The 24,841-nt window shown below is 41.4% G+C and overlaps 1 protein-coding gene across 1 annotated transcript; it reads left to right on the top strand.

Moving 5' to 3' along the window:
* The first annotated feature begins 18,198 nt into the window (after positions 1 to 18,198).
* On the top strand, positions 18,199 to 21,574 carry LOC311126580 (uncharacterized protein). Its single transcript, XM_084200571.1, has 3 exons — positions 18,199 to 18,430; positions 19,578 to 19,725; positions 19,973 to 21,574. The coding sequence occupies exons 1-3, from the start codon at positions 18,422 to 18,424 to the stop codon at positions 21,481 to 21,483; spliced, it is 1,668 nt and encodes a 555-aa protein (XP_084056697.1). The 5' UTR covers positions 18,199 to 18,421; the 3' UTR covers positions 21,484 to 21,574.
* Positions 21,575 to 24,841: the final 3,267 nt, after the last annotated feature.

Genomic DNA, 24,841 nt, shown 5'->3' with positions numbered 1-24,841 from the left:
CATATCATCTTCTTCTTCAACGAATTATTCCATAATTGTATTTGCTAATCTATCGTTTTAAATCTACGTTTTTGTTTGAGTATTGTAAATATAATTTTATATTCACTTTCCAAACACTCTCTTAGTATATCTTATTTTTTCAATGTTTATTCATCCTGTATGACCTCTGAACCTTCTATCTGCCGTTTCCCAAGCTTTACCAAAAGCGTTGTAACCACAAGGCCCTGCATTCCTCTCGCCACCGTTTGATCTCAAAGTTATCTATTTTGACCTGATCTTAGGAATACATTTTTTTCTTAGCCTGACTTTCATAAGATTCTATAAATAACCAATCATATATATAATCGCTATCCTCTTCTATGTCAATACTATAAACTGGAGGCTAAATAGAGTTCGCTAACTGTGGATAAATTCCTTTCATACTTTCAGATCCTTTAATAGCCCCTATGGACTGACTCTTTTCTTAAGGTAGATTATGTTGTTCCATTGCCAAATTACGTAACTTCCTAACAGACTTTTCCTCCTTCCTAATTATATTTACCAGCCATTCATTAAAATCGCATGCTGTATACACCTCTTTCATATAATCTAAATCCCATTTCGGGTTGCTTATGGCTGTATTATCGATTATATACTTTCGTGCTACTTGTACTTTATCCCTTCTAAAACTACCATCAAGAGGATAGTCATTATCTGTCCATGCTGATAAATCACTAAGATATGGTTCCACATAGAAAACCCCCCTAATTTAATTAACATCCTGTCACGCGGTGTCTGATTTTTCAATACTTTTAAAAAGAGATGTGTTTTAGAAATGCGGATTTGTCTGCAACAATTTGGTCATAACCTTTTCGTTCCCTTCTAGGTAAATCTAGCTCTGATTTATTCTTTATTGTCACTGTCTTGCCCGTATTCAACGCCCCATTCTCATGTAGTATTAGTTTATACAATATTAGTAATTAAATGTTTTGAATCAAATCTCCACCTTGATCTTTATTCAAATTTCGTTAGCCTATTTTATCTTTGGTGCTATGATTCAACAGGCTTCACTTGTATCTGCTCTGATTCTTTTTATGCGGTATGAGTTATTGTGTTCTCTCTCTCTTTCCTGACCGTTTTGAGTAATTCACACAGGACTAATTCTATACTTCTTTTTATGATGATTTACCACATCAAAGGCCCGTAACCTATTTATTTTATGATGAATACCACACATCAAAGGCCTGTAACCTATTTATTTTTATAATGCCTTACACACTATGGGAATAAAACCCATTCTCTTTATAATGTATTATCAGTAAGGGTATCCTGCGCCCATTCTCTTTATAATGTATTATCATTAAGGGTATCCTGCGCCCATTCTCTTTATAATGTATTACATTTACATTTACATTTACGTCATTTAGCAGACGCTCTTATCCAGAGCGACTTACAAATAAGGGTATCCTGCGCCCATTCTCTTTATAATGTATTATCATTAAGGGTATCCTGCGCCCATTCTCTTTATAATGTATTATCATTAAGGGTATCCTGCGCCCATTCTCTTTATAATGTATTATCATTAAGGGTATCCTGCGCCCATTCGGTTGTCCTCTCTTGCCTTTACTCATCACCTCGAACACACCCTATTTTGAATCATAGCACCATGTCATTGTCTAATTTGATATATCTCCTTACATCTCACTAAATAACTCAATACAACTCATCTTCCCCCTTTTAAAATATAGAATTTTAAACGTTCCTTACAGCTCAGCCTTACCACAGATAAGCAGAGGTTAACACAATCCCAAAAAATTAAAGTCTGCTTACCTGTCGGTCAGGATGAAACCGTATCCCGTTCGTAGACGCCAATCTGTTATGATGAGTTTCTCGGGTATCAAGTAATTAAGGATGCAAGAATATACTTAGACAACTATGTGGAAAGTACAAATAAATACAAATGTTTAATATTCAGTACCATGGTTCATTCTAACAAAAGTCACGTGCTTCGCCTCTAGCTATTCCGAACTACTGAACAAAGAAAATATCTCAGTTTATATACCCTCTGTTACACGTTTCTTCAACAACATCTGGCAACCCTCAATGGGCACTCCCTTCTTTGATGTTATTACCTTGTACCCCAAGTCAGTATATCATGTCCATCCATCATTCTGAGATCAACCTCAGTAATCTCCCTCGACAATAATGGAATCCTTGGTATTCAGACTGTGCGTCGCCCAGAATCCCTTATCTACTAAATTTACCCTGGTTCCCACAACACTATGACAAGACATCATAACAAACATTTAGGGCTCCATTCAATCAGATCAACGAGAGGTAGGCTAGAGAAATAATGACTCAAATAAAACATCTGTACCCTAAAAAATAAGGGTTATATCAGGTTATTAAGGTGTAGATTTCAACATATCAGGTTATTAAGGTGTAGATTACAACATATCAGGCTATTCGAGGTGTAGATTACAACATATCAGGCTATTCGAGGTGTAAATTACAACATATCAGGCTATTCGAGGTGTAAATTACAACATATCAGGCTATTCGAGGTGTAAATTACAACATATCAGGCTATTCGAGGTGTAAATTACAACATATCAGGCTAAATGGGAGGTGTAGATTACAACTGTCGTGGAAATTCTGATCAAAAAGGAAGAGACTGCAGATTCTTCAAAAACAACTTTTATTATAAGAATTGCAATTCCGGAGAGATTAACAATCACTCAGTGGTGCAGAGTTATGAGCCCCCCGAACAGAGTTGAGTCTCCGTTTTTATAAAAAGGTACAACCTCTGCCTACGTAGCGGTCAGCAGAAGTGTGAAAGCATAAAAGGGTATATTGTGCAGTCAAGCAGGAACAACGAGTTTAGGTCAGAGCAGGTGTATTTTCTGTCTCGAAGGTCATATTGCTGTTGCTATACAAAAGGGCATCTTCTTCCAGTCCTCCTCCACTTATCTGCAGTGTATGGAAGGCAGGGCATAACCTTATCACAAGGTTACCCCCAATCGGCTGTTGGCCTTAAGCCCGACCTCAGGCCAACAGACACAGAGTGGAAAAGTACTGATCCAACTATTCAATGCATAATAGAACATAATCTTGTAATTTTCCACCATACAACATATCAGGCTAATCGAGGTGTAGATTACAACATTATAATCAGGATAATTGAGGCGTAGATTACAACACAAGTTCGAATCTAACAAGGCTGCATGAGATTGTCCAGTGGTTGCTGATTTGCAATGCCAGGGTTGTGGGTTCGATTCCCAACGGGGGGCCAGTATGAAAAAAAAAAAAAAAAAAAAATGTATGCATTCACTAACTGTAAATCGCTCTGGATAAGAGCGTCTGCTAAATGACTAAAATGTAAAATGTAAATGTAAGTGGGGGCTTCTGTCTCTTATTAGTGGCGTGACTCAAAAAATGATATACATACGTACGTTAAAGAACAATCACACTCTGTATTGACTATATTCACTATCCAGACATATATCTGGAGTACAAAGTATCAATCATGTTCATTCTGTTTTACCTTTATCATTTCATAACACATTATAAAACATATCAATTAATACTTAAACATGGTTTAAACATGTCATGGCCATAACCCATTCTCAACCACATACATTTAAGCCAATCCCCAAAAGCATCCTCCCAGGACCCTTGAGATTATGTGCATGTGGCTGTGTGTCAGATCATAAGCACAAACAAATGATAACACTAGTTCCATTGTTACTCCAATCTCCACACAGCCTCCACCAGGAGATGTATCTGCATCACATGTCATTGACATACCCAGACCAGCTGCAGGGAGTTATCAAAAGCACAGCGTTTGCACTAAAGAAATGTCTCTGCTCTGTTTTAACCCTTCAACTGGTTCTCAATCCATAAGCATTTAAGGCATATAGGTGTTTAATTCTACAACGTGTGTACTAGAAAATCATCCATATATAGAAAATCATCCATATATAGAAAATCATCCATAAGGGATAAAGAGTCTGAAAGGTGTTTTGACCGAGGTGAGCGCTACAGGTCTGTCGTTGCATTGCATTGACTCCACATTACTGGCCTGGTCTGTCGTTGTTCAGGCAGGACAGTGCATTGCATTGACTCCACATTACTGGCCTGTATGACAAAGGAGCCTTGTGTTTTTGTAAAAAATCCCTACAAATCATTCATTATGTTTGGAACAAGGATGTTAAGTAATACTGCCAGATAACACAGTAAATAGATAAACGTTTTGGTCAAATCCACAACACTGAGTGAAACCCTCTTTTAATTTTCAAGTATTGTGGATTCAGCATCGTGTTGTGGCCGTTGTCCGGTGCAACCTAGAAGCGTTCATGTTTCACAGTTGTTACCGTGTGTCCTTGATGATCATTCTATAAATGTTTCTATAAGGTGTTCCATCATTTACAAATTAGATGCAGGCGTAAAATATTTATCAGTGTGTGTTCTCTGGTGTACAGTCAGGTGAGCACAGCCATTAGGCATCGCTCCTGTGTGTGTTCTCTGGTGTATAAATCAGTTCACTTGAGGTGGTAAAGCATTTCCCACAGTCAGCGCAGTGGTACGGTTTCTCTCAGGTGTGTATTCTCTTGTGTGAAGCCAATGGTTCCCGACTTAGTGAATCTCTTCCCACATTCATCACCCAATCGATTCTATAGAAGTCCCTGAGGACATCCAAGGAGTACAGGAGAGCCCTCCTGCTGAATAGCTTGGCCAATCGTTCCCTCCGTAAACGATTCACCCCCAAGTTCATTAGCAACCTTTCATTTCTGATTGGCCACTTCCCTCGGGCTCCCAGTGGAAAACCAAACACTTTTACCTTCCTCACCTTCAGGGCAGCCATGATGTATCGAGCAATCGGGGTATACCTAGCGACCTTCTCAGCAGCCGCGACCTCTAAGGTGTTTGAGGCCATCTCGTACCGCACAGTAACATCCACCACCAAAGCAGTACCATTTTTCACGAACACCAGGTCTGGTCGTCGCAACGCCCCGGCACGGGTGTTGCAACACATTTCTCTGGTGACGATCCATCCGGCGCTTTCGGCTTCACTTGCTAACAGGCCACACAGCTTGTTATGTCGCGAGATGTGACTATCCTTCACTGCAGGACACTGCCCGAGAATGTGCGAGAAAGACTCATTACCAGATAGACAGTGGCGGCAGACAGATGGAATGTCTTTCCTCCCCCTGGCAAGTGCTTCTCTGGTTGGGTATACATTGGCTCTCAGCTGGAGACCTGCAATATAGGAGCTCTGTTTCAATCCAACCTTGGCTGGATCTTTCAACCAGTGATTGCTGTTTCTGTCTCCTGCGAATGCCTGCACTCCCACTCCTTGCACTGCCAGGTTCTGCCATCTCTGAAACTCTCCTTGCCTCCAGTTCGGCTTAACTGGGTTTTTCATTATTGGCGTCAGCAAGCTGGCGGGGTCTGTACTCCCGACAGCACCATCATCCGATGTTTCTAGGGGAGGCAAACTTGCCTTGTCCCCACCAGCTCTCAGCCACATCCCGAGGTACTCCTTTGATTTTACTGTCCTGCGGGTAACTATCCGAGTAATGGCATCCTCCGAATGCCATAATCGGTAGACCCTTCTGGCTTGGATAGATGGGATTTGACAAGCTAACTTTACGATACCCAGCCCGCCGTCCTGGCATCTAGAGTAAAGTAGCCCATCACAAGTAGACAGTGGAAGGTGGAGCCATACCTTCACCGCCTTCCTGATCATCCCATCAAGTACATTGAGGATTTTTGGCCCTGATCCGCCGTTGTCCGCCTGATAAACCATCCTCGGGACCGCATAGTCATTCAACATCCTCACCTTCTGTGAAGGCTTTAGCGGAGACCGCCCAATCGAGCTAATCCAGTCACGAAGTCGCTCGACAGGTTCCGGTTCTATAATGCCTTGCCACGGACCCACTCTCAACCCCAGGTATTGGACCGACTCTGCTGGCCCGACCATGTGCAGCTCAACGCCACCCATTATCCAGGGCTTACAAGAGTTTACCGAGAACACTCCCCGAATTCTCTGAGTGAGGAAACCGTGACACTTCTTGGGCTGTACCCTCAGCCCCGTCAGTTGGCAAAATTTTTCCAGAATCAAGATGTTTTTCGCCATGCCATCCCATGAACCGCTCACCAAGACAAGATTATCAGCAAAGGCCAAGGTTGTGATCTGACGACCATCCACCTTGTACCCCGAGCCGAGACGTTCAAGCGTTTCCATCACTGGATCAAGGGCTAGATTGAACAGCAGCGGCGACATGGCATCGCCCTGCTTGACCCCTATCCTCACATCGATGGGAGGGGACTGCTCCCCATCGACCGTAATCATTGTCGTAACTTCGGTGTACGAGTCACCTATGATTCTGACGATATGTTCATCCAGTCCTCTCTGCTTCAGCACCTCCAAGATATGCAGATGACTGATGGAGTCAAATGCACGTGCAAAGTCCACCAGCACCACGGCTAACACCTCGCCACTCGCCCTACTTTCCTTCAACAATCCTCCCAGGATCATCAAGTTCTCCGAACACCCAGGTGAGGAAGTAAATCCTCTCTGGCGTGGGTTGATGGGACACGCCTGCGCCAGCCTGTTTGTAAGGATGCGAGAGTATAGTCTCAATACCAACGACCCGATGGTAAGTGGCCTCCACCCAGACGCCTGGGTGCGCAGAACCGGGTCGGCGGTTTTGGGCATCAGAGTGGTCCTGCACTTCTTAAAAAGCTTAGGCAGGGTACCCGATGTCAACCATATAGAAAAAGTACGACTAAGTTTCGCACCAGTCGGATCCCATTTTTGTAATGCCGTCTTGGTGATCCCGTCTGGCCCAGCTGCTGTTCCAGTTTTGATAGCCCCAAGGTTTTCACTTACTTCAGCCGCTGAGATGAGTGACCCGAATACCCCATTGTCCGCTTCCCCCATCGAGCGAAACTGACAAAGGCCGTGGAACGTTTCAGTCACCTCCCACCGACTTTTGAATGCCAAGGCAACCTCCAGTGGTGGTAAAGCATCCACAACATCCCCATTACCATCCAGAATATCCTTTGCCAATTTGGTTCTGTTCTTATCAAACAACATTTGTACTCTACAGTACTCCGACTGTTTGGCAATTTTCTCTCCTTCACTTGGCAATGTGACCTTGCGCTTCGCTGATTGGTTCAGTAGACCCTGGGAACCCGATCTCCCCCCCAGCAGCTGCTGCAGTTCCAGGGCGGACGAATTGAGCAAGGCTGGATCTTGCTCCACCCCCCTTAGGGATAAGGTGACTTCTCCAATTTTTACACCATCATCGGTACCACCACTCAGTAGCTCTTTCCGGAGGATCTCACGTATCCCGCTCTGGGGTGTTAATGGTGCGGCCGGCTTGGACAACATACTGATGAGATTACTCTCACCAGCTGCTTCCTGGAGAATGTCACTCGGCAGCCTTCCACGTCTCAGTCTTCGTCTTTTCTGCCTCACCTGTTCTGGAGTTTTGCCCAGGCTCACTGCAATCAGCCTGTTAATATGCTTATCCCCAGCCAACTCGTAGCTCAATCGAGTCAACTCACTTTCCTCCCCGGCATCCCATCCGTCACCACCATCCTTTTTCTCCTTTTGGAAGAATAGTTGGCAGTGGTATGGCTTTTCTCCTGTGTGAATTTGCATATGATTTTCCAGGTGATCTGACCGTCCAAAACTCCTCTGGCAAACATTGCAGCTGTGTGGTTTCTCTCCTGTGTGAATTCTCTGGTGTTTGTACAGGGCTGAACTAGTGCCAAAGCTCAACTTACAGTGGGAACAGTGGAAGGGTTTCTGTCCAGTGTGTGTTCGCTGATGCTGCTCTAGAGAATGAGATGATCCTAGCTTCTTGCCACACTTGGGGCATTGGTAGTGTTTCTCTCCAGTGTGCACTGTGTTATGTTGCCAGAGTCCACTCTTAACAGCAAACCTCTTCCCACACTCAGTACATTGGTGGGGCTTCTCTCCGGTATGTCTAAGCTGGTGACATCTTAAAGTTGACGACATTCTGAAGCTTTTCCCACAGTCAGTGCATTTGTAAGATTTCTCCCCTGTGTGAATCCTCTGATGTATTCTGAGTAATTTAGCAGAGGAAAAGCTTCACCCGCACTGCTCACAGTGGTGAGGCTTCTCTCCTGTGTGTATTCGTTTGTGTTCAAAGAGTGTTGAGGCTTGTTTGAAACTCTTCCCACACTCAGAGCAGTGGAACGGTCTCTCTCCGCTGTGAGTCCGCTGGTGAGCTTTTAAGCTTTGTGAAGTAACAAATCTCTTCCCGCAGTCAGAGCAGCAGTGGGGTTTTTCACCAGTGTGTTTTATTCTCTCATGTATCCGTAACCCACTGGAGTATGTAAATCTCTGCCCACATTCTGAGCACTGGTATGGTTTTTCTACAGTGTAGATCCGCATGTGTCCTTCCAGTGCACTGGCAGAGCAGAGGCTCGCTCCGCACTGGGAGCAGCAGTGAGGTTTTTCTACTGAGTGAATGATCTGATGTGCCTTCAGATTTAATCTCTGAATGAATCTCTTCCCACATTGATCACAGCTATAAGGTTTCTCTCCAGTATGAATTCTCTGGTGTCTTCTAAGGTCTGCTGAAGAGGTGTAACTCTTACCACAGTCAGAGCAGCAGTGAGATTTCTTCCTTGTGGGTCTCTGCTGTTGTTTCTTGAGGTGTTCTGATCTGGGGAGACTTTTCTCTGCCTCCTCAGCATCAAGATGTTGTTTAGCCTTCCAAGATGACAAGCTTCTACTGAGAGAGTGACGGTTAGGACTGTCCCCTGTGAAGCAAAGACAGACAGTTATGGTTCCTTCTCCATATCGAAGCCAGATTTTCACAGTCTTGTAACCGAATTTAAGCATTTCAATCTTCAATGTAAAATCCTATTAAATCTTCAATGTCAATGTATCCAAGGGTGTAGGAGTGCTTGTAACGATTCTATTTAAACAGATTGTATTTAGTGGTAATTAATGACATACGGGGAGTGTCCCAAAATAAATGTATGTAAGAGCATAAACCCACTTATCTCCAGTGATTTCCTGCAGTCGACCAGCCGCACAGACACCCTCTTCAGACCCAGCAGTAAGGGGCTACCGGGAGAGGTACGACCCAGGGACTCTGGGAGGGGTAAGGGGGAGGAGGGTTGGAGGGAGGATGAGACAGATGTTTCCTGTTAACCCAAAAAGAGAGTAGGGGGTGTTGTCATATTGGTACATTGAGAGTAAAACTCCACAATAAAATGGTCTAGAGGGTAAAACAACTAAATAATGATCTAAAATGGGTCTTCAACTATTAAACCTTTGTCCAGAAAACCGTTTCTCTGAGTTGTTCCTGATGTCCCACTATAGTATAGTCTAGGGTTTTCCATTACAGCACCAGTGGGAACCAATTTGAAAAGCCATATCTCAGACTGGCCAATAAAAAGAAAGATGGGCAGTCTGAGATATGGCTGTTTCTTTGCAACTCTGCCTAGAAGGTCAGCATCCCGGAGTCGCCTCTTCCCTGTTGACGTTGAGACTGGTGTTTTGCGGGTACTATTTAATGAAGCTGCCAGTTGAGGACCTGTGAGGCAAACTAGACACTAATGTATTTGTCCTCTTGCTCAGTTGTGCACCGGGGCCTCCCACTCCTCTTTCTATTCTGGTTAGAGCCAGTTTGCGCTGTTCTGTGAAGGGAAATCTTTCTCCACCAGATTGAGAGGAGTAAAATTAGCCTTAAAAAAGGTTATCAAACTTGTCCGTGACATGTACCACCAAGTATGTAAATTTGTTGAGAACTACTCTGAAAAGGCAATGTGTGTAATGGGTAGTTACGAGCTGCAGCATTTAAAGGGAAACATTTTTCAGATTTAATTTGTAACCAGAGACTGGGCCAAATGCATTAAGAACAGATGGCCCAATGGGTAAGAGGGTACATCGGGGTTTGGGATATAGAGAAGCAAGTCATCCGCATAAAGTGAGACCCTTTGTTTGATGTCGCCTCTGAACTCTCCCGTTATACGTGGGTCGGATCTATGATGCCTCTGAACTCTCCCGTTATACGTGGGTCGGATCTATGACGCCTCTGAACTCTCCCGTTATACGTGGGTCGGATCTACGATGCCTCTGAACTCTCCCGTTATACGTGGGTCGGATCTATGATGCCTCTGAACTCTCCCGTTATACGTGGGTCGGATCTATGATGCCTCTGAACTCTCCCATTATACGTGGGTCGGATCTATGATGCCTCTGAACTCTCCCGTTATACGTGGGTCGGATCTATGATGCCTCTGAACTCTCCCGTTATACGTGGGTCGGATCTATGGCGAGGCGTAAATATTTTCTAACTGCGAAAAAACGAATTGTCAGTTCAGAGAGACTTTTTCCTAGTTTTTTCTTTCAAAACTAGTGACATGATTTGACCTCTAATGTAGGCCTTAAAAGTCTCCCACAGAACAGATGCTGAAACGTCGGGGGTGTCGTTAGTAGCTATGAAAACATAAATCTGAGCAGTCCAAAAGTTGACTAAACTTTCATCCGACAACAAGCCCATATTAAAACGCCAAGGTCCCCCCCCAGTATACAAGCTCCTAAATCCTCTACAGGAAACATAGTGGTTCCCATAGCTATGCTAAACTCTTACCAAGTGGAGCATTGTGACAATTATGTTATAGAAGAGAAAAAATATATTTAAAAAAGATTGAAAGCAGAGTTTAGTGCCAAGTAAAGTGACAAAATAACATAGGCAGCATGACAGCTTATGGCCTCACCTAAATAAAAGGGAGCCACAAACCTACATAGAAAACAATGAAAAAATTAATACAAATATACAGTACCAGTCAAAAGTTTGGACACACCTACTCACTCCAGGGTTTGTCTTTATTTTTAATATTTTCTACATTGTAGAATAATAGTGAAGACGTCAAAACTATGAAATAACACATATGGAATCATGTAGTAACCCCCCAAAAAAGTGTTAAACAAATCAAAATATATTTTATATTTGAGATTGTTCAAATAGCCACCCTTTGCCTTGACAGCTTTGCACACTCTTGGCATTCTCTCGAGAGAGTGGGGGCGGCAGGTAGTTTAGCGGTTAAGAGCGTTGTGCCAGTAACCGAAAGGTCGCTGGTTCTAATCCCCGAGCCGACTAGGTGAAAAATCTGTCGATGTGCCCTTGAGCAAGGCACTTAACCCTAATTGCTCCTGTAAAATAAGAGCTTATGCTAAATGACTAAAATGTAAGTTGATCATATAAATGACGTCTCTGTTGAGCCTGAACTTCCTCAAACTAAAGGGCGGCGTACTGGCCATCGCTGTCCTCCTCCCGACCTGGCGTGTTGCTTGGTGGGGTTGCTCGCCCAGGCAAGCCTGGGGCTTTACTTGGGGGCTCCTTTGGGAGGGTCACTTTTAGAGCGAGTGTCACTTTTAACGGCCATTTCAGCGATTTGTGGAACAGTGAAGAGTCAGATGTTGTATTCGGGAATAGAAGTCAGGTTGTTGACTCGACTGAGGTCTTAAATAACAGAAATATGACCGTTTACCTCAATTAGCAGCTGTGCTAGCTTGCTGACGATAGTTCGTTAGTTGAATGCGGCCCTCTTAGGTCAAGTCGCGTTTACAGCGATTATAACGCTTCTTTCACTGTTATGAAGAGAATAAAAAAAAGAGATGAATAACCTCGTTTCGGACATTCTGCCGACCAAGTTAACCGAAACTGTGTCAAAGGAGCAGACAAATATGCCCGGCTCTCCAGTTAGTAGCTCGTTCAGGAAAATCCGAGGCATTGCTTGCGGCCTACTTTAGCAATCATCCATTCAGCAATTCACGGCCATTATTACCGTTCGGGAGGGCAACGAGATATGAAACTATGTCAACAATACTTAGTAAAGCGAAATTATTTAAACAATACATTAAACTGTGCTCTAAATTAAATAAAGTGTGTCACAACCTGGTGAAGCTCCGGGAAACGTGTTACCCGCCGACATTCCTTCACATGACCAATCTGTCTGCAGCAGCTCACAAAATGGTTGCAAAAAGGCGGATCTTTTTTTTCAAAATAAGAGTCGTCCTGCAATGACAAGCGAAGTTGATCGATTTTTGAAGCACTCTAATGCAGTAAACTGTGCATTGCATTGCAAACGCATAGAGGGGAAAACATATATAATTTGATGCATTTTAAAAAATATACTTTATTACACTGATCACAAATATTAATGCAATATGTAGTGTTGGTCCCATGTTTCAGGAGCTGAAATAAAAAATCACATTAATTTTTTTAAATTTACGCACAAAATCTTATTTCTCTCAGATTTTGTGCAGAAATTTGTTTACATCCATGTTAGTGAGCATTTCTCCTTTGCCAAGATAATCCATCCAGGTGTGGCATATAAAAAAAGCTGATTAATCAACACAGGTGCACCTTGTACTGGGGACAATAAAAGACCACTCTAAAATGTGCAGTTTAGTCACAGAACACAATGCCACAGATGTCTCAAATTTTGAGGGAGCTTACAATTGGCAGGCTGACTGCAGGAATGTCCACCAGAGCTGTTGCCAGAGAATTGAATGTTCATTTCTCTACCATAAGCCGCCTCCAACGTCTTTTTAAAGAATTTGGCCGCATGTCCAACCGGCCTCACAACCTCAGACCACTTATTACCACGCCTGCCCAGGACCTCCACATCCGTTTTCTTTACCTGTGGGATCGTCTGAGGGGTGGTGTTGAGGGGTATGTCTGTCTGTAATAAAGCCATTGTGTGGGGAAAAGCTCATTCTGATTGGCTGGGCCTGGCTCACCAGTGGGAGGGCCTGGCTAACCAGTGGGTGGGCCTGGCTAACCAGTGGGTGGGCCTATGCCCCTGCCCAGTCTTGTGAAATTCATAGATTAGGGCCTAATGAATTTATTATCAATTGACTGAAACTGTGGGTTTGCACAACTGAAGAATTTCTGCACAAAAAAACATCTCAGGGAAGCTCATCTGTGTGCTCGTCGTCCTCACCTGGGTCTTAACCCGACTTCAGTGGGCAAATGCTCACCTTCGATGGCCACTGGCACACTGGAGAAGTGTGCTCTTCACGGATGAATCCCGGTTTCAACCCTACTGGGCAGATGGGAGACAGAGTGTATGGCATTGTGTGTGCGAGCAGTTTGCTGATGTCAATGTTGTGAACAGAGTGCCCCATGGTGGTGGTGGGGTTATGGTATGGGCAGGCATAAAATACGGAAAATGAACACAATTGCATTTTATCGATGGCAATTTTAATGCACAGAGATACCATGACGAGATCCTGAGGCCCATTGTCGTGCCATTCATCCGCCGCCATCACCTCATGTTTCAGCAAGATAAATCACGGCCCCATGTTGCAAGGATCTGTACACAATTCCTGGAAGCTGAAAATGGCCCAGTTCTTCCATGGCCTGCAAACTCACCAGATATGTCACCCATTGAGCATGTTTGGGATGCTCTGGAACGACAGCGTGTTCCAGTTCCCGCCAATATCCAGCAAGTTCACACAGCCATTGAAGAGGAGTGGGACAACATTCCACAGGCCACAATCAACAGTCTGATCAACTCTATGCGAAGGAGATGTGTCACACTGCATGAGGCAAATGGTGGTCACACCAGATACTGACTGGTTTTCTGATCCACGGCCCTACATTTTTTTAAAGGTATCTGTGAGGGGAGTGGAAGCTATTATGAGTATGATGGAAGTTAAGTTAAAGGTTAGTATGAACTGTTCAGATGCATATCTATATTCCCAGTCATGTGAAATCCATAGATTAGGGCCTAATTTATATATTTCAATTGACTTATTTCCTTATATGAACTGTAACTCAGTAAAATCTTTGAAATTGTTGCGTGTTGCGTTTATATTTTGGGGTCTCAAAGTGTATCTCTGTACACAATGTAGGTCTACAGAGATAGGACAAGGGCAGTGTTCATTTTGTCACCTATTTTAGATTTAGTTTGAGTCTTTATGACTAAAATACCTTTTAGTCTTAGTCATTTTCATACTTCTTAGTTTTAGTTGTTATCAGTCGACTAAAACGCTGAGACAATTTTAGTCTAGTTTAAGTCACAGTCATTTCATACCTATTTTAGTTCATTTTGTCTTATTGAACAGTTCATACTAACCTCTAACTTAACTTCCATCATAACACATAATAGCTTAGCCACGGTCATTTTAGTCACATAATAGTCTGTGCATTTTTTTCTTCTATTAAATAATTAATATTTGTGTGGGAGTGACAGTGCAGTGTGTGTGAGCATATGACGTGTATATATATAGTCTAGTGAGTGTATATATATAGTCTAGTGTATATATATAGTCTAGTGTATATATATATAGTCTAGTGAGTGTATATTTATAGTCTAGTGTATATATATATACACTACACTATATATATACACTCACTAGACTATATATATATACACTAGACTATATATACACACTCACTAGACTATATATACACTAGACTATATATACACTAGACTATATATATATATACACTCACTAGACTATATATATACACTCACTAGACTATATATATACACTCACTAGACTATATATACACACTCACTAGACTATATATATACACTCACTAGACTCCTGAGTGGCGCAGTGGTCTAAGGCACTGCATCGCAGTGCTAACTGTGCCACTAGAGATCCTGGTTCGAATCCAGGCTCTGTCGCAGCCGGCCGCGACCGGGAGACTCATGGGCGGCGCACAATTGGCCCAGCGTCGTCCAGGGTAGGGGAGGGAATGGCCGGCAGGGATGTAGCTCAGTTGATAGAGCATGGCGTTTGCAATGCCAGGGTTGTGGGTTCGATTCCCACGGGGGTCAGTATAAAAAAAAAAAATGTATTCACTAACTGTAAGTCGCTCTGGATAAGAGCGTCTGCTAAATGACTCAAATGTAAATGTATATATACACTAGACTATATATATACACTAGACTATATATATACACTCACTAGACTATATATATATACACTAGACTATATATATACACTCACTAGACTATATATATACACTCACTAGACTATATATATACACTCACTAGACTATATATATACACTAGACTATATATACACTAGACTATATATATACACTAGACTATATATATACACTCACTAGACTATATATATACACTAGACTATATATACACTAGACTATATATATACACTCACTAGACTATATATACACACTAGACTATATATACACTAGACTATATATATATACTCACTAGACTATATATATACACTCACTAGACTATATATATACACTATACTATATATACACTAGACTATATATATACACTCACTAGACTATATATATACACTAGACTATATATACACTAGACTATATATATACACTCACTAGACTATATATATACACTAGACTATATATACACTAGACTATATATATACACTCACTAGACTATATATATACACTAGACTATATATACACTAGACTATATATATACACTCACTAGACTATATATATACACTAGACTATATATACACTAGACTATATATATACACTCACTAGACTATATATATACACTAGACTATATATACACTAGACTATATATATACACTCACTAGACTATATATATATACACTAGACTATATATATACACTCACTAGACTATATATACACTAGACTATATATACACTAGACTATATATATACACTCACTAGACTATATATATACACTCACTAGACTATATATATACACTCACTAGACTATATATATACACTCACTAGACTATATATATACACTAGACTATATATACACTAGACTATATATATACACTCACTAGACTATATATATACACTAGACTATATATACACTAGACTATATATATACACTCACTAGACTATATATATACACTCACTAGACTATATATATACACTCACTAGACTATATATATACACTCACTAGACTATATATATACACTCACTAGACTATATATACACTAGACTATATATATACACTCACTAGACTATATATATACACTAGACTATATATACACTAGACTATATATATACACTCACTAGACTATATATATACACTAGACTATATATACACTAGACTATATATATACACTCACTAGACTATATATATACACTCACTAGACTATATATATACACTCACTAGACTATATATATACACTAAACTATATATATACACTCACTAGACTATATATATACACTCACTAGACTATATATATACACTCACTAGACTATATATATACACTAAACTATATATATACACTCACTAGACTATATATATACACTCAATAGACTATATATATACACTCACTAGACTATATATATACACTAGACTATATATACACTAGACTATATATATACACTCACTAGACTATATATATACACTCACCAGACTATATATATACACTCACTAGACTATATATATACACTCACTAGACTATATATATATACACTCACTAGACTATATATATACACTCACTAGACTATATATATACACTCACTAGACTATATATATACACTAGACTATATATATACACACTCACTAGACTATATATATACACTCACTAGACTATAATAATAATAATAATAATATGCCATTTAGCAGACGCTTTTATCCAAAGCGACTTACAGTCATGCGTGCATACATATTTTTTGTGTGTATGGGTGGTCCCGGGGATCGAACCCACTACCTTGGCGTTACAAGCGCCGTGCTCTACCAGCTGAGCTACAGAGGACCACGGCCAGACTATATATATACACTCACTAGACTATATATATACACTCACTAGACTATATATATACACTAGACTATATATACACACTCACTAGACTATATATACATATCTGGGGTCTTTGGCAATTTTTCAGGCCTTTGTCTGTCACTGCCTGATATAGAGGTCCTGGATGGCAGCGAGCTTGGGCCCCAGTGATGTACTGGGCTGTCCGCACCACCTTTTCTAGTACTGTGCGGTCAAGGGTGGTACAATTGCCATACCAAGTGGTGATGCAGCCAGTCAAGATGCTCTCGATGGTGCAGCTGTATAACTTTTTGTGGATCTGAAGGCCCATGCCAATTATTTTCAGCCTCCTGAGCCTACTGGGCGAGTGTGTGTGGACCATGTTACAGTAGGGGAAAAAAGTATTTAGTCAGCCACCAATTGTGCAAGTTCTCCCACTTAAAAAGATGAGAGAGGCCTGTAATTTTCATCATAGGTACACGTCAACTATGATAGACAAAATGAGAAAGAAAATTCCAGAAAATCACATTGTAGGATTTTTAATGAATTTATTTGCAAATTACTGTAAGTCTTGAATTGATGCTTTGCCTTTTTGATAGGGCTGTCACTGAGAGAAACTGTTCCTGGTCACTTAGGCCCTAATCTATGAATTTCACAAGACTGGGCAGCGACATAGGCCCACCCACTGGTGAGCCAGGCCCAGCCAATCAGAATGAGCTTTTCCTTACACAATGGCTTTATTACAGACAGACATACTCCTCAACACCACCCCTCAGACGATCCCACAGGTAAAGAAAACGGATGTGGAGGTCCTGGGCTGGCGTGGTTATAAGTGGTCTGAGGTTGTGAGGCCGGTTAGAGAAATGAACATTCAATTCTCTGGCAACAGCTCTGGTGGACATTCCTGCAGTCAGCATGCCAATTGCACGCTCCCTGAAAATTTGAGACATCTGTGGCATTGTGTTCTGTGACTAAACTGCACATTTTAGAGTGGTCTTTTATTGTCCCCAGTACAAGGTGCACCTGTGTTGATTAATCAGCTTTTTTTATATGCCCCACCTGGATGGATTATTTTGGCAAAGGAGAAATGCTCACTAACAGGGATGTAAACAAATTTCTGCACAAAATCTGAGAGAAATAAGCTTTCGTGCGTATATTTAAAAAAAAATCTGTGATTTTTTATTTCAGCTCTTGAAACATGGGACCAACACTACATGTTGCATTAATATTTGTGATCAGTGTAATAAAGTACTTTTTTTTTTTAAATGCATCAAATTATCTATGTTTTCCCCCCTATGCGGTTGCAATGCACAGTTTACTGCATTAGAGTGATTCAAAAATCGATCAACTTCGCTTGTCATTGCAGGACGACTCTTATTTTGAAAAAAAAGATCCGCCTTTTGGCAACCATTTTGTGAGCTGCTGCAGACAGATTGGTCATGTGAAGGAAATGTTTTCAGTCGAATGGATGTGAAGGTGGAGTCTGTCTTTCTTTCGTGACTTTATGCAGAGATATAACGACCGCTACCTCCCTAATCTACAATTCAACAGACTAGGGATAAACATCTCATCTGGTTCACTTCGCCTGAATGTAGGGGTCATTTTCTATACTGTTTTCACAGGTTCCGGTTTCTGAGAGATATTATTGAACTAATATTTCTACCACAAACGAGTGTCCACAATGAATCAGGTGAGTTAGATGCATGTAAAATATATATAAAATAAATAAAAAACGTCGACGGGTAACACGTTTCCCGGAGCTTCACCAGGTTGTGACACACTTTATTTAATTTAGAGCACAGTTTAATTTATTGTTTAAATAATTTCGCTTTACTAAGTATTGTTGACATAGTTTCATATCTCGTTGCCCTCCCGAACGGTAATAATGGCCGTGAATTGCTGAATGGGATGATTGCTAAAGTAGGCCGCAAGCAAAGCCTCGGATTTTCCTGAACGAGCTACTAACTGGAGAGCCGGGCATATTTGTCTGCTCCTTTGACACAGTTTCGGTTAACTTGGTCGGCAGAATGTCCAAATCAAGGTTCTTCATCTCTTTCTTTTTCTCTTCATAACAGTGAAAGAAGCGTTATAATCGCTGTAAACGCGACTTGACATAAGAGGGCCGCATTCAACTAACGAACTATCGTCAGCAAGCTAGCACAGCTGCTAATTGACGTAAACGGTCATATTTCTGTTATTTAACAACCTGACTTCCATTCCCGAATACAAAATCTGACTCTTCACTGTTCCACAAATCGCTGAAATGGCCGTTAAAAGAGACACTCGCAAAAGAGACCCTCCCAAAGGATCCCCCAAGTAAAGCCCCTGGGCGAGCAACCCCGCCAAGCAACACGCCAGGTCGGGAGGAGGACAGCGATGGCCAGTACGCCGCCCTTTAGTTTGACGAAGTTCAGGCTCAAAAGAGACGTCATTTATATGATCAACTTACATTTTTACATTTTAGTCATTTAGCAGACGCTCTTATCTTACAGGAGCAATTAGGGTTAAGTGCCTTGCTCAAGGGCACATCGACAGATTTTTCACCTAGTCGGCTCGGGGATTAGAACCAGCGACCTTTCGGTTACTGGCACAACGCTCTTAACCGCTAAACTACCTGCCGCCCCACTCTCCGAGAGAATGCCAAGAGTGTGCAAAGCTGTCAAGGCAAAGCGTGGCTATTTGAAGAATCTCAAATATAAAATATATTTTGATTTGTTTAACACTTTTTTGGGGGGGTTACTACATGATTCCATATGTGTTATTTCATTTTTATTGTGGTGTTTTACTCTCAATGTACCAATATGACAACACCCTCTACTCTCTTTTTGGGTTAACAGGAAACATCTGTCTCATCCTCCCTCCAACCCTCCTCCCCCTTACCCCTCCCAGAGTCCCTGGGTCGTACCTCTCCCGGTAGCCCCTTACTGCTGGGTCTGAAGAGGGTGTCTGTGCGGCTGGTCGACTGCAGGAAATCACTGGAGATAAGTGGGTTTATGCTCTTACATACATTTATTGTGGGACACTACGGATACATGAGAGAATTAATTACCACTAAATACAATCTGTTTAAATAGAATCGTTACAAGCACTCCTACACCCTTGGATACATTGACATTGAAGATTTAATAGGATTTTACATTGAAGATTGAAATGCTTAAATTCGGTTACAAGAGTGTGAAAATCTGGTTTCGATATGGAGAAGGAACCATAACTGTCTGTCTTTGCTTCACAGGGGACAGTCCTAACCGTCACTCTCTCAGTAGAAGCTTGTCATCTTGGAAGGCTAAACAACATCTTGATGCTGAGGAGGCAGAGAAAAGTCTCCCCAGATCAGAACACCTCAAGAAACAACAGCAGAGACCCACAAGGAAGAAATCTCACTGCTGCTCTGACTGTGGTAAGAGTTACACCTCTTCAGCAGACCTTAGAAGACACCAGAGAATTCATACTGGAGAGAAACCTTATAGCTGTGATCAATGTGGGAAGAGATTCATTCAGAGATTAAATCTGAAGGCACACCAGATCATACACTCAGTAGAAAAACCTCACTGCTGCTCCCAGTGCGGAGCGAGCCTCTGCTCTGCCAGTGCACTGGAAGGACACATGCGGATCCACACTGGAGAAAAACCGTACCAGTGCTCAGAATGTGGGCAGAGATTTAGATACTCCAGTGGGTTACGGATACATGAGAGAATAAAACACACTGGTGAAAAACCCCACTGCTGCTCTGACTGCGGGAAGAGATTTGTTACTTCACAAAGCTTAAAAGCTCACCAGCGGACTCACAGTGGAGAGAGACCGTTCCACTGCTCTGAGTGTGGGAAGAGTTTCAAACAAGCCTCAACACTGTTTGAACACAAACGAATACACACAGGAGAGAAGCCTCACCACTGTGAGCAGTGCGGGGGAAGCTTTTCCTCTGCTAAGTCACTCAGAATACATCAGAGGATTCACACAGAGGAGAAACCTTACCAATGCACTGACTGTGGGAAAAGCTTTCGACAGTCGTCTACTTTAAGATGTCACCAGCTTAGACATACCGGAGAGAAGCCCCACCAATGTACTGAGTGTGGGAAGAGGTTTGCTGTTAAGAGTGGACTCTGGCGACATAACATAGTGCACACTGGAGAGAAACTCTACCAATGCCCCAAGTGTGGCAAGAAGCTAGGATCATCTCATTCTCTAGAGCAGCATAAGCGAACACACACTGGACAGAAACCCTTCCACTGTTCCCACTGTAAGTTGAGCTTTGGCACTAGTTCAGCCCTGTACAAACACCAGATAATTCACACAGGAGAGAAACCACACAGCTGCAATGTTTGCCAGAGGAGTTTTGGACGGTCAGATCACCTGAAAAATCATATGCAAATTCACACAGGAGAAAAGCAATACCACTGCTCTAAGTGCGAGCGGAGTTTCACTAACAACAGATCTCTGAAAGAACATGAGGTCAGACACACAGAAGATAAACCTCACTGCTGCTCCCAGTGCGGTGCTAGTCTGTCCTCTGCCAGGGCACTGGAAAGTCATATGCGGATTCACACTGGAGAGAAACCGTATGAGTGCTCTGAATGTGGGAAGAAGTTTGCACATAGAGCCAGTCTTGGGACACACCGAAGAATACACACAGGAGAGAAACCCTATCACTGCTCTGACTGCAAGAAGAGCTTTTCAAGACTTGACTTTTTAAAGGAACACAAGTTCACACATTCAGAGACGAAGATGTACCAATGCTCTGTGTGAGTTGAGCTGCACAACGCAAGGCGCATTGAAGAAACACCAGCTTATACACACCGGAGAGAAGCCTTACCATTGCTCCCACTGTGACAAAAGCTTCCTTCGGCAATATTCTCTCAATGAACACGAGCGTCTTCACAAGGGAGAGAAACCGTACTCTTGCTCAGACTGTGGGAACAACTTTGCCGCAACGACAACCTTGCGAATTCACCAGCGAAGACACACAGGAGAGAGGCCATACCACTGCCCTTTCCCTGACTGTGGGAAAAGCTTTGCCCAGCCCTTCGCCTTTTAAAGTACACAAGAGAAGGCACACAGGAGAGAAGCCACACCACTGTGATCAGTGTGGGAAGAGTTTGTCACGTCAGGTGACTTGCGAACTCACTCCAAAAACAATCATTACAGCTGCGCGAGTGTGGACTCAGTTTTTTAAGATCAGATTCCTTAAGGAATCACCAGAGAATCCACACATTAAAGAGGACGTACAGCTGTTCAGTGTGAAAAGAGATTTACTCAGGCCCGGGGGTTGACGTACAACAGGAGGATTCACACCGGAGAGAAACTTCACAGCTGTGATGAATGTGGGAAGAGATTCACTAAGTCAGGAACCATTGGCTTCACACAAGAGAAATACACACCTGAGAGAAACCGTACCACTGCGCTGACTGTACGAACTGCTTTACCACCTCAAGTGAACTGATTATACAGCAGAGAACACACACAGGAGCATTTCAAAAGTGGGAACATTACCGATTCCAGGTTTTTTTTGGTGTTGTGGAAATAATATACAGTGGGGAGAACAAGTATTTGATACACTGCCGATTTTGCAGGTTTTCCTACTTACAAAGCATGTAGAGAGGTCTGTCATTTTTATCATAGGTACACTTCAACTGTGAGAGACGGAATCTAAAACAAAAATCCAGAAAATCACATTGTATGATTAAGTAATTAATTTGCATTTTATTGCATGACATAAATATTTGCTCACCTACCAACCAGTAAGAATTCCGGCTCTCACAGACCTGTTAGTTTTTCTTTAAGAAGCTCTCCTGTTCTCCACTCATTACCTGTATTAACTGCACCTGTTTGAACTCGTTACCGGTACTCTTCCTCCACTGTACAGGGCAATATGTGGAGTCTGTACTTTAAACGACCTTATCTATGTGGTTCAGCCTGTTGAATTTGTCAATACAAACATTACGGGATGATTTAGAAGGGAGACTTCCGAATTTATGGGATATGTACAGTCGTGGTCAAACGTTTTGAGAATGACACAAGTATTGGTCTTCACAAAGTTTGCTGCTTCAGTGTTTTTAGATATTTTTGTCAGATGTTACTATGGTATACTGAAGTATAATTACAAGCATTCCATAAGTGTCAAAGGCTTTTATTGACAATTACATAAAGTTTATGCAAAGAGTCAATATTTGCAGTGTTGACCCTTCTTTTTCAAGACCTCTGCAATCCGCCCTGGCATGCTGTCAATTAACTTTTGCGCCACATCCTGACTGATGGCAGCCCATTCTTACATAATCAATGGTTGGAGTTTGTCAGAATTTGTGGGTATTTGTTTGATTTTGAGATCTGTACAAACGATTACTAACATGCCAGTGATTACAGCTAGAGATGTATCAGCCGTTATTAATGCGAGGAGGGAGAGGACTAATTATCCTTCTATATCATCTCATTCCAGTTTAGAGTCCATTAATAATGTTGATTGAGGAATGGGGAATGTTAAGTTGGAACTGTATAACGTGGAATTTAAGGTATATTTAATCATATTGTTTAGTCTTTAATGTCAGGTCATATTGTTTAGTCTTTAATGTCAGGTCATATTGTTTAGTCTTTAATGTCAGGTCATATTGTTTAGTCTTTAATGTCAGGTCATATTGTTTAGTCTTTAATGTCAGGTCATATTGTTTAGTCTTTAATGTCAGGTCATATTGTTTAGTCTTTAATGTCAGGTCATATTGTTTAGTCTTTAATGTCAGGTCATATTGTTTAGTCTTTAATGTCAGGTCACATTGTTTAGTCTTTAATGTCAGGTCATATTGTTTAGTCTTTAATGTCAGGTCACATTGTTTAGTCTTTAATGTCAGGTCACATTGTTTAGTCTTTAATGTCAGGTCACATTGTTTAGTCTTTAATGTCAGGTCATATTGTTTAGTCTTTAATGTCAGGTCATATTGTTGCTACCTTAGCTGTTGCGCTTACTTGCATGTTACTGAACAGTGACGCTACTATATTGACATACATATGGGTATTAAGACAGGAATGTCATCACCAAAAAATAGAAGTGTTTAAATTATCCAGAAAAGCTAGTTAGCTATCACATTTAATTGTGCAAAAATATGATAGCTAACGTTAACTAGCGCTAACCGCTAGCTAGCTAGCCAGTCAGTGGCACTGACAGGTTGAACAGGATATAGCTAGCAATGCGTTTCACTCCATCCTATAAAACATTCCAGTTTAGAGTCCATTAATAATGTTGATTGGGGGAATGTTAAGTTGGAACTGTATAATGTGGAATTTAAAGGTTTTACGGGATTGAAGATGTGGGAAACTAGACTACCTCAGTCGATCAGACGGCGCCGCCCCCCCAAGTGACCAGAGAAAAGCTTGGGGTTCCTCTTGAATGAAGATGGATGAAGAAGACTGACGTTATTTTTATTGCAATATATTCATTTGACCATATTATAATATCCATGTGACTTAGAAAGGGGTCGTGTATCATTGTATTTGTGCGGATGATGTCATGAATGTATTTCTATGTATGTTTTTCTTGGTAGCATGTCTAAGATGATGGGTATATTTGAAAATTGTGTATACAAGGGGGTCATTTTTATTTTTAATGGGGAGGTTCTATGTGGGATTTTTCCTTATATATCAGTAAGGTTTGGACTACATATATTTTTAGCGTGAATATATAGTAGTTAATAATGTATCTATCTTTTACTCAGACGGAGTCCACAGCCGGTTTGAGAGTGCATGAGATAGATGACTGAGAATTTATACCTTTGTTGATTAAATATATTGAGAATCTGGTTGGATTCAGGTATAGAAGGTAGAGAGGGGTGAATTCTCAGTTATCTAGCATAGTTTAGACTCTAGTCATATATATATATATATGAACCGAAGCACGTGACTTTTGTTAGAACTAACCATGGTACCGAATATTAAACATTTGTATTAACTTTCCACATAGTTGTCTAAGTATATTCTTGCATCCTTAATTACTTGATACCCGAGAAACTCATCATAACAATGTTAAAATGACTAACCAGTGAGCCGATCATTATGGATTGGTGACTAAACTAAAAATGTACTGATGGTGTTTCACAGAAACCTTTGATTTTGCATTAAA

This window comes from Coregonus lavaretus (assembly GCF_964263955.1).
Source record: "Coregonus lavaretus genome assembly, contig: HAP1_SCAFFOLD_1057, whole genome shotgun sequence".
Taxonomy (NCBI): Eukaryota; Metazoa; Chordata; class Actinopteri; order Salmoniformes; family Salmonidae; genus Coregonus; species Coregonus lavaretus.
The sequence above is the reverse complement of the archived record's forward strand: the minus strand, read 5'-3'. Positions and strand labels throughout refer to the sequence as shown.